Consider the following 11,819-nt stretch of genomic DNA (forward strand, 5'->3'; position numbering starts at 1 on the left):
ATTTATGAAGAACTTTATAAAACCAAACTTTTTCAAAATTTTAATTTGATAATCTTTGCTCTTGTCATGATTGTTCGGTAACTCCAAGGGAATGAAAATTGAACTTAAAATTTTAAAATCTCAATTTTGTCAAAAATTAGATTTAGTTGGATTTTAAAATTAGCAAAGGGTATTATTAGACCTACTTACTGATACAATTGCAAAGTCATTTTTGCCTAACACTAAAATTAACTTTTTTCATCTGGCCTCCCAACAGTGATTTTTTAATGTTTATCTATGATCAGCTAAGCTTCGCTTTTTTGGATGTTGTCATTATTGTTTTACTAATGAATTGATAACAACTTCCACTAATTTAATAACCTACAAAAAACGTTATTTTGAATACATAAGACCGGATACGTGAGTGTCTGTGTACCAAGAGATCTCTCTGGACTGATAAGGCTCTCCTTTAAAGTGAAGCCAATGTCAAAGTCGTTGGCTGATTTGAAAGAACTAAGCATTTTTAACCATAGCGTTTCAGAGTTTTTGGGGTGGAGGAAATGATTGAGATAATACCCATCCAAAAATGTTTTTAATTTGTATATTGCTAGCTTTTATTGCTGCGCTGGTTGTGAACATATTTGTCCTCATTAATTTTCACCGCATTTGTGATTTTTAATTTTAGTATATGCATGGTTGTTATTTTTAACAAAAATCAGCAGAGGGTCTTCAGAAACCATCAGTAACTCATGAAATAATTAAACAATAAAACTGCTTAAACAAATCTAAACTTCGTTGGTTGTCGCAGTAAAGTTCAGACTCGAACCCAACACCCCCTGTTAGCAAGCAAACACGTTACCATTTACTAAGTTTTAATAAGATACATTTTCCAAAAAATGGCATAAATTATTTTATTTTAAGGAGCACTTTCGAACGTCAAAAAAAACACATAAAGATACATAAGGCACTCTTTATTTTAATTTGTTAATAAAATTTTATAACACACAATATAATAAAATGTTAAGGTACAAGTTTTGATTCAAATAATTTGATTATAAAATAGTTTGGTTTGTCTATTCTCTATCATTAGAATCTGTAATAAGAATATTTTCCCTCATGTCATCAGATTCAATATTATGACCCAAAATCTCCATTCCCACACACCCAACCTTGGTATGATGCTTTAGCTTGTCCTCCCGCGTGAAAGCCTTGCCACAGGTAGTACAGGCGAAGGGCTTCTCCCCGGTGTGCAAGAGCTTGTGCCTGTTGACGTGCTGTGGCCGTGTGAATTTTTTGCCGCATATGTCACATGGATATCTGTAGTGGGAATCTGGACTGTGGGTCTTCACGTGTTGGGACAGTTTACTCATCTTGTTGAATTCTTTTCCACACTAAAATAGAAATATAATCTTTATATTATTATTCTAATGAACATATATCAAAATTATTACCTTATAAATACACTAGCGGCTGTGCCCCTAGCATCTAGAGGCTTATATTCGGAGGGCACAAAAATAGCTTAAAACCATACCCAGACTTATTTGAAAAAGATTAAATAGCCTAAAACCTTCTCAGAGCCTTTAAGAGGCTTCACTGTAAAGTAGAACCATATCGGTTTAGCGGTTAGCGAGATCCTTCGCTACAGACAAAAAAAGCTTATTTAATTACTTTATATTATAGGATTGTATTCCTATTGGATGCTCTACTCTAATATGGCTTCAAAACCGATTAATATCCGCCGCTGGATTAGAAATGGCTAGAGCCATATGGAAATAATCATGAATTTTACAGTATAAAAAATTTTCCACGAATGTTCAATTTAATTCTTAGAAGGTACCAGTTTTGCTAATCTTATAATTTTACTATTACTTTCCGAGGAAAGCTGTCTATAATACTATGCTTATGGTAACTATTTTACTTACTTGTGTACAGGAGAAAATGCTTGGTCCAAGTTCGTCAACAAGAGTTGGATGCATCTTCGCCTTGTGACGGGCCAACCAACCAGTTGTTGTGAAGGATTGATAACATCCCTGAGAAAAAAAGTTATTTTTACCTTTTCTGTTGATTAAGATCATAAGAATATCCGAGACATTGAATTATGGGATGCATCGTTTGAAATCTGGTACTTTTAGGACTTTAAAAAAGGAGGCAGAGGGGAAGGATTGGGATTAGTTTTCGTATTTGGTAATATGCGATAATTATCAATATTATTGACGTCTATTAAAGAAAAACAAGGATGAATACATCCATAACCAGCGAAGCAAATATAAATCATAGATAAACAAAGTGAGTTAAAGTAATGACTTTGAATTTGTAACTGCCGAACGAAGTTAAATATATACTGGATACTCTATGATAAGGGGTAACAAAAAATTATCAGTCTATCTTAAATATCAGACAACATAAACCCCATTTCTTCTTATCGTTATAAGCGGATGGATGGACCGACAAAGTGAATTATAGAGTAGCTTCGGTACTAAAAATATTTTAAAGTTATTTACCGGAACATCACAGCTAATAAGGGCTTTAGTAGGATCCTGACTATTTTCCTCCTCAAGAGATTCCTCTGTCTCCATTATCTCCAGGCCTCCACTAATCTCATCATCATCAAGATTATCCTCCATATTCTTGTTAAGCTCATCGTTTTGATTATTGGTTGCTGCCGCAGGAATGATCATCTCTATATCATGTTCATTCTTCATATGTTCTTTTAGCAGTGTATCAGTTTTGAAACTGGTATTGCATTCTGGGCAGTTTAGTGGCGAATTGTCGGAGTCAATACTTTTCCTAATAGCTTCATTGACATCGGCACCAGGCTCAACTTTAACTAAGCCAGGCAATTCACGTTTAATCTTCGTTACTTCATTAATAACCAGAGCCCTTTGTTTGAGTATCATTTCAGGTTTGTTTACTTGCAATTGTGGCAGCTTATATGGAGGTAGGGAGGATAGTACAGGTCTGCTGTGACTGGCCATGTGTTGCTTGTAGTTTCCAGGATGTTTGAATGTTCTATTACATTCATGGCACACGTACACTTTGCTTGGATCTCCGTTGTCAACCCGATCAGCTGCAAGAAAATAAATACATAGATTAGGTATACTAGTAAGACATCGGCTGCCGCGTGCAAGCCTCAGTGAAATCGTCATATTACTCTAAAATTCAGCTGGATGTATAAAACTGTTCCTTAACAAACAATCCATCTTTTTGAATTTTTTTTCTACAATCGGGTTGCCGAGCCCTGATACAAACATAGTTGATTAAGAAAAATTTCTAAAGTTGAAAATAATGTTTTTCCAGTAGACGGGCAAGATGAAAAAATATTTTGAAATTGACTTTTCACTTATTGAAATAATAATTAAAATTATGAAAAATAATTTATGTGCCAACGTACTGTTATGTTGTACTTATTTTAAACAATATAATAAGCGAAACATACCGAAGGCAGACTGAAGAACAGAATTTAAATGGTTGGCCTCTGAGCCTCTCTCTAGTCGGTTTCTAGCCTCCCTCTCATGCTTCAGCATGTGCTGTTTAAAATTGCCCGGATGATTGTAGGTACTGTTGCAGATTGTACATTGATACAGGTTGCTAGATTTATCTAATAATTAATAGAACCATTAGTTACTAGGAATCAGTTATTACCCTTATATTGAAGTAACGTGACGTGTGTGTGTATGTAGGGGAGGATCTTAATAACCACTGAACCAATGTGGTTTTCCTTTACAATGTAGCTTTTAAGTCCAGGGAATGGTATAAAACTATTTGGCGGAGGGTACAACCAACCTCCAAAAAGAATGATGAAAAAATGACCCCCCAAAAATTTGTTTGCTTTTTCTTTTTAAACTAAAATTGGAATTTTGGAGGGGTCGATTTCCATCCCTTCCCACTTCAAGTGCCCCATAAGGCCTCTAAAGGCGTAGCCGCTAATAATAAATATTTTAGATTTTGAACAAGGTGAAATAAACTTACAATATTTTTGTTGAATGCATTAAGGTAAAAAAGTTAAACTTACTGTATGAAGAATTTATAATTTCATTAAGACGACTTGCAGTTGAGGCTTTCACATCATCCTAAAAAATAAATACTTTAAGAAGGAACGAGAGTTATAAAAAAACTTTGTAACAAATAAAGGATGAGAAATTATATAAAAAAAATATTTTAAGACAAAGATAAAAATACCTGTTGAGCGAAAGCTGGATGCATGGAGCCACTGTTGACCACAGAACCATTATTACGCGTGGCTTCTGCGTATAGGAACTCATTCTGCTTCGCCTTCAAGTCCTGGGTGGGGGTGTCTGTGAGCTTGGATGTGGCTACCAGGTTGTTGATTATGGCGTACTGGTCCATTATTTGTTGTTGCAACATTGATAAGGTTCCAGGATTTATGGCAGCCTTTTGGCCTATATATATTTATTAATTCTTAAACAATAAAATAAATTTCTTGACTAATAGAATGTCTGTAGTCATTAAAAGGCCTTCAATTGCCGACCGAATTAATATTATTTTAAAAATGCCCCTCAAGTTCTATCTATAAAGATCAAGCACCTCACTTCAGTCTGTATGTCTGTCGGTGTATTTTAAGAGATATCATGTTTTCTTAGAGAAAAAAAATTGTTTTAGATTGGATAAAGAAATTTTTAGTAAGCTAAAAAAAGCAAAATTATGCAAATGGCCTTAAAGGTTGGATAAATGATATAATATAAAACTGATATCCACAAATCTGAAATATTTTTTGGCATAATGTGCTAATTATTAATTGATCTTAATAATTTTTGTAGGACAGACTGATAAACACCATAAATAATGTTAGATATGAGAAACAGAATCCTTACCTGACCCAAGCAGAAGGGGCGGTTGACTTGTCTTGGCAACCTCAATGCCAAGAATAGAAATCAGCTGATCCGACACAGGTACAGGTATATACAGGCTCTGGGACAACAAAATCACCCGCTTTATCTCCTCTACCGTGGCATCGATGCTGCCAGAGTAGATGAGGGACAACAGGTTCTCCAGGTCTGTCTTGGTATGGTGGGACAGGTCAACACAGATGTCTTCACCATGCATGGAAGAGTCTTTAATGAGGGTCCGTAGGAATGGACTGACCGCTGATAACACAACACGATGGGCATATAATATCTCTCCATCCTTACAAAAACAAAAATTACATATTGAAGAAAATGAAAAGTTTAATTTATTCTTTTATCCCTATGACAACCCTGTTAAACGTAGTGTTGTTATTATGTCAATTCATATAAGTAAGTCGATATCATTTATGTCAGTCATGATGATCACTTTGAAATGTTTTTAAAAAAAATATTTCCAAATTAGCAAATTTGTATATCTTTAGCTTCAGCCAAAAAATACTACTTTACACTATAGATAAAGATTATTGCGAGCGAAATTGAATTGAATGAAGTCTGAAGTGGGAAGCTCTAACCCCTAGGAGATACTATCCTTTCAGGGCTCTTATCAAATCTAAACTTGACCTAACATAAAAGTGCATTTAAAAACAAGTTTTTTTAAAAGTTCGACTACGATTCGATTTTTAATGAGTATAATACTTGTTTTTTACACCAAAAATTGCATTTATGGTTATTAACATCCTTGATGTAAGAAAATATTAAAATCTAATTTACCTTACAATTAATTTGTAAATCTGTGAAAATTCCAGAGCTGAGACACTCTCCTATCTCAGCCGCTACGTGTTCGTGTAGATCTGCTGAATGGACACGTAACATTCTTGTTTGAATGTTTTACATCAGGTTTTTAAAATCTGAAACAAAGTAATTCTAAATTATATAATTATAAATCTCCCTAAGTTCGTAAACGTTAGAAAGAATAATGGAACGCCATGATCTCGGCAGCTTTTAAAGATAGACTTTGATTTTTTTGTGAAGATTCTCTTAACCAAAGAGCATTTACACGCTATAACGTTCATAATGTTTTAAGGAAAATTTTATTGATAAGAGTTTATAACTTTCTATATGTATTGTCCACCCAACTGTTAGTTATTCTAAACTAGCGACTGTGCCCCTGGTATTTAGGGTTTCTGCATTCCAAGGGGAAAGAAAGTGCAGAAAAATATCCTAAAACCATCTACAGACTAAACTCAAAAAAATAGCCTACACCATTCTGAGACCTATGTGAAGCCTCCCTGAAAAGGATAACTCAATCAATTCAGTAATAATTTAAATCTTCAGACAAAAATACATAAATACTTAAAATTATAGGATAATTAATCATGCTTCGTTCATTACATATGTTGTCATCCTTGTTTAACAAAAAAAAACATTTATGAAATAAATTTATTGAAGTTCAATAAAAGCGGCTAAGGGCGTTTCTTTATTTTTGTGAAAAGGTTGAGGGGAAGGTAGATTAGATTTACACCCCTCCACAGAAAAACTAAAAGGTGGGAGGAAGTATTCATCCCCCTTAAACTAAGTCTTCGTGGGGAAAGTAAGAAATCACAGAGTAGTGGGTTGGTAAATGAGTTACAAATGAACCACCCTCCCCCTCCATAAAAATGATGAATTACACCCATGAAGTGTGTTTGTAGCCCATTCTAAATGAGTAGAAATGAATTTTAAAAAATTGTACATTTTTGCATTTGTCATGATTTGTTTTCACTTCACACATTTATAGAAATTAAAGAATATCTACAGATTTTTTCTTGTTATTTTTTTAGTAATCTATATTTGAAATAATCCTTAAAAGACGAACATTTTTTTCACAAACAATAAAAAATTGCTGTTTACTTTTTTATACCACTGAATTTTAAAAATCACAAACAGATAGATGAGATTAAGAGTAGCTTTGCTCCAAAAATATGACCAGTCCATCTTTGTCCCACTATTATACATACAAGCAATGTGGTGAAGTAAGAAATATTGTGTGTGTGAGGGTGTGTGTGCGTTTCTTGCCCCCCTTAGGCTATAAAAGTTGGCCTGGGTGTATAAGCGCCCCCGGGCACACAAACTAGCCCAGGGGTATTCTTCATAACAGCCCCCGTACCCTTTCTGAAAAGTGCCCACTTTTTCACCCCCCCCCCCCCAATCTACCCTTACCATTAAATAAACTAAGCCCCTAAAACCTGTACCCATTATTTTAATAAAATCTCCCCCCACCCCCCTTTCATCTTTTACCACTTTAACTCATTTGATAAACGGAGAAAACTTATTAAGATTTAATTTGGCATATTAAGAATAGAAGCTAACTTTAATAGCATTTATATCTATTAAGAATAAGAAACATTTCTTGCTTAAAAAGCCATTGGAATTTTATGCGGAAAATTGTGCAAAAATGCAGCGGCTAGCTGCTTGTAAAGAAGAACGTCTTCGATCAATATATTTTAAGAGCCAGCCGTTAAATTAGCTGATTTAAACAATTAAAACCTTGAAAATCTCGTATAATTAAATAGTTTATTTGTTGAACACCTTAATTTATTAAGGCATTTGAGAGATTTTTAAATCATAAAAATAAAAACCTGCCACTTAACTTCTTAAGCATAGACACACCGTTATGCAATTATCAATAAAAGCTAGCTTCTAAAATGATGTGTAAGAAAAATAGCTGATGGTGAGTTTAAAAATTGTGCCTAAGGGCTTGTTAGGTCTTCTAAGTTATACCATTGGGTATTACTGGGGGTTATATTTAAGGAATTTTTAGAAACAAGTTTACGTCCCAACTAAAGATGGACATCATTTACAAGACAGATATGTAATTAAAAATCTTTAAATTGCATTTTTAATGCAATAATCAATCAACCCTAAGTGCTAAAGAAGCTGAAATAAAAATTTTGGGTTGCCTTTAATTGCAGATTTTTTAAGTTAATTTGCATTGCAGAAAATTGATTTTAGCAAGAAATGCTCTGTTTCAAACGAAAAAGTTAGGGGTAGGTTTCTGGTAGAATCCGTAAAGGTGTGTGTTTTAAGGCTTAAAAATAGTAGTAGAACCATAATATTCACTAAATATGTGTATTTCTTATTGAAAAGAACTATAGACAAATTTTTTTTTTTAAAAGTTAACATAATTTTTTATCGTTCTACCACTGTTTTTTACTTATAACACATAACTTTTACGGATTTTACCAGAAACCTACCCCTCTCTTTGTATTTGTCATATCAAATGATAAAATATATTTTTTAAATAGCTGTATTTATGAGGACATCCAAAGAAATTCATAAAAATCCATGACAACTTTAAGATTGTTGGACAATAATTATTAAGTAGCTACTCTCAATCTTTCAAACCATAAAAAGAAAGGGGATGTTGGACACTTAAAAAATTCGTTTGCTTGGATATCCGAGAGACCATCCATAGAAATCCATGATAACTTTATGATTTTTAGCAACAATTATCGAGTACCTAGCTACTCTCTTATATCTTAAGGAGGAGGGAGGGGATATTCGACATTTGTTTGCTTTGAGTTCTTTTACTAAATTTTATTTGGTTCATTTAAACATGAAGTGTCCAAACTTTTCAACCAATGATTTTAATCTAGAGAAGGGGTAAATTGTTCATAATCTTGGAGGAGGTACGTCGATTCATCTCAATTGCATTTTCATTTTATACTTTGTAATTATTATCCGGCACATGTTCCATTTGGAACTCTTTAAAATCTGATGATCAATAATTGGCCCATAAACAAATTACACTAAGGTGTTTGAATTGAATTTTATAACCATCAGTAAATTCTTATAGATACAAAATTATGAAAAATATTCTTAATCTGATCATACTTTTTTTTAGGCAGTCCATCCACACCCCCCTTAAATTGAAATTTGGGAGGCCTGTCTTTCCCTTTAGCACCTCCTTATGGTCTCATACCCTCCTGATGAATCTCTGTGCACGCCACTGGTTTTAGGGTTCTTTTTTAAGGTTGAGATTACTCCTGACAAGGAGGTCTACCCTGTTCAACCCCATCTTAGATTTCGCCAATAGAGACTAGGACAGAATATGTAAATAAATAAAAGATCTCAAAGACTAATTTAATAAATAAAATATGTAAAAATATTAACACTTTTCTGATATCTCTTTAAATCACTCAATTGTAAAATTATTCACATATTTGTTACACACACAAAAAATCGACGGACAATATAAAATAAAAATAATAAAATAATAATAATAAAATATAATCATTAATAATTTAATATGAATTAAACTTGCATTTTAACATATATTATGTAACAAATAATGTTGGACCATGGGTAGTGTTGACCACCGACCATCACATAAATTTAACAAAAACTAAACTATATAACTAAACTAACTAAAATATTTCTTAAGTTCTAGTTTAGTAAGTAAGTACTACTACTACAACAAGTGGGGGGTATAGTTGGCGTAAAGGGGGGGAGATGTCCATATAGAAGTGGGTGCGGGGGGGGGGAGAAATGCGGGTTAAGGTGGGGGGTATCAGGGGGAGTTTATACTAGCGTCCCCCAGGGTAGATCTATACATATACAAAAGCTTGGGGCATTTATTTGAAGCTTGCCCTCCTCATACACTTTCAGAAATATAAAAGTGGGCATTTTATATATCTAATATACATTACATATATATTTATAATATATATTTTGTGAAGAGGACTTTTAATTTTTACCGTAATTAAAATAATGAAAGAAACATTATGTAGAAGCAAATTAAATAACACATTTTTGCACAGAAATTTCTTCGGTATAAAGACGTGATGTAGAGTAGCTGCGCTGCTTGTAAGTATGGCTAACAGACCACCACCCCCTTAAACTCGAAAACTTGAGTCTACACAGGGGACATTTTAACGCCCCTTAACATATTTTATACATTTTAAAACACTAGCGGCTGCAGTGCACTGAGTTCTGTATTCAAAGGAGTAGAAAAGTAGGAAAAAACAAACTTAGAAATGAAAATTGAATAGTCTAAAACCATTCAGGGACAGATAAGAGGCTTCCATAAAATGAAGAAATAAATCCGTTTAGTAGTTATAGAAATCTTAAGCTACAGACAAAAAAACCTTACTATTTTATAGAATACTAGCGTCATCGGCCCTAGCCTCTAGGGACTTTGACCCTAGAGGTAATTTTTAAAAAAAGTATTTCTGGTGCTGCCATTTATTTTGAAGTATTTTTCCAGAAATTTTTTTTTGGGTGGAGAGGATTTTCATTTTTTTGGGTGGTTGGGGGTGTCCCACCCCCCCCCCCCCTCTTCCCAAGAAAATAGCTCAAAACCACCACAGGACCAATTGGTATATACCCTAAAGAGTAGAATTCTATCGGTTCAGTGGTTACCAAGATCTTAAGGGACAGACGGACAGACAAACGTCAAGCTGCTTTGATGGTGATAATCGTAAAGCGATGAGATATAGTTCAATAAGCAATTTAAAGTCAGTTAAACATTATTTTACATAATTTTATCATCGCTGCACCCCTAAACGCCTCTAAGAGCACCTTTAAGAAGCACCACATATTTTATATACCTAACAAGGATGACAACATCCATAAAAGCAAAGCACTGAAACGGTAGGACAAACGGACATTAACACTTGTCTAGTGTCTGAACTGAATAATCAGAATATAAAAGTATCGAAAGAGTCGAATCAAAATTGTAAGTAAATTTGTTGAAAAACTGCTTGATACAGGATAATGTTTTGGACATACTTACATTTTTAGGACTTGATTATAGAGTTGCTTTGCTATTCTATTGTTCTTTGTTGTCCCAGGAATCAATATACCAAAAATCAGATCAAACGGATAATTAGATCACATATAAATTTGTTGTTAAAAAAGTAGAAAAATCAACATATTTAAAATGGACATACGGACATTCTGGTAATGATTATAGAGTTGCTACGCTTTCTAAATCGTACCTAACTACTACAGGAATCATCATGCAAAGTTTGAAATCGATAGGACAATTCTAACATGCCTAAATTAACGAATAAAAGCTATCTATCTCGAACGGACGTACGGAGGACGTACGGACGGACCGACCCTAATTATAGAAAAGCTTCGCTTTTAAAAATATTGGAGGGATTATATTGGGTGTGGACAACAAGAGAGGTGTATTTTTGAGTCAGGGAAATAGATAGAACCTCCGACGTGTCAACCTACTCATTCTAAAGTTAAACAAGGATAACAACATCCATAAAAGCGAAGCACTGAAACGGTAGGACAAATGGACTTTAACACTTGTATAGTGTCTGAACTGAATAATCAGAATAAAAAAGTATAAGAGTCGAATCAAAATAGTAAGTAAATTTGTTAAAAAAATGCTTGATACAGGATAATGTTTATGGACATACTTACATTTTTAGGACTTGATTATTATTGGAGTTGCTTTGCTTATAATATTGTTCTTTGTTGTCCCAGGAATCAATATACCAAAAATCAGAACAAACGAATAATTAGATCACATAAAAATTTGTTGCTAAAAAAGTAGAAAAATCAACATGTTTAAAATGGACGTACGGACATTCTGGTAATGATTATAGAGTTGCTACGCTTTCTAAATCGTACCTAACTACTACAGCAATCATCATGCAATGTTTGAAATCGATAGGACAATTCTTACATGCCTAAATTAACAAATAAAAGCTATCTATCTCGGACGGACGGACCGACCCTAATTATAGAAAAGCTTCGCTTTTAATAATTATAGAAAAGCTTATCTTTTAACAAGCACACAAATTTTAACTAAAACCCCCTTAAAATTAAACTTTTTGCCTTGACACCACCATAGATGTATTATGGGATGTACGCCCTTATAAACGGGGGTTAAGAGGGTGTGGACACCTAGAGGGGTTATCCACCCAATCCCCTAACTTTAATAATGGGGTGGATATGCCCCATACACTTTCTAATGCA

At 33.7% G+C, this 11,819-nt stretch overlaps 1 protein-coding gene across 1 annotated transcript; it reads right to left on the bottom strand.

The window, feature by feature from the left end:
* Positions 1-933: 933 nt before the first annotated feature.
* Positions 934-5,773, bottom strand: LOC145316155 (uncharacterized). The gene is made up of 8 exons (XM_080156480.1): positions 5,616-5,773; positions 4,812-5,124; positions 4,159-4,379; positions 3,992-4,049; positions 3,416-3,577; positions 2,481-3,046; positions 1,902-2,009; positions 934-1,370 (listed from the first exon to the last, which is right to left on the bottom strand). The coding sequence occupies exons 1-8, from the start codon at positions 5,715-5,717 to the stop codon at positions 1,053-1,055; spliced, it is 1,848 nt and encodes a 615-aa protein (XP_080012606.1). The 5' UTR covers positions 5,718-5,773; the 3' UTR covers positions 934-1,052.
* Between the last annotated feature and the right edge of the window lie 6,046 nt (positions 5,774-11,819).

Source organism: Acartia tonsa, chromosome 4 (assembly GCF_053477335.1).
Source record: "Acartia tonsa isolate MP-2025a chromosome 4, ASM5347733v1, whole genome shotgun sequence".
In the NCBI taxonomy this organism is placed as follows: Eukaryota; Metazoa; Arthropoda; class Copepoda; order Calanoida; family Acartiidae; genus Acartia; species Acartia tonsa.

Coding starts and splice junctions, on each gene's coding strand:
- LOC145316155 (XM_080156480.1), bottom strand. CDS start 5,717: ATGTTACGTGTCCATTCAGCAGATCTACACGAACACGTAGCGGCTGAG. Junction 4,380..4,811: donor GCCCCTTCTGCTTGGGTCAG/GTAAGGATTCTG, acceptor AAATATATATAG/GCCAAAAGGCTGCCATAAAT. Junction 2,010..2,480: donor TTATTAGCTGTGATGTTCCG/GTAAATAACTTT, acceptor TTTTTTTCTCAG/GGATGTTATCAATCCTTCAC.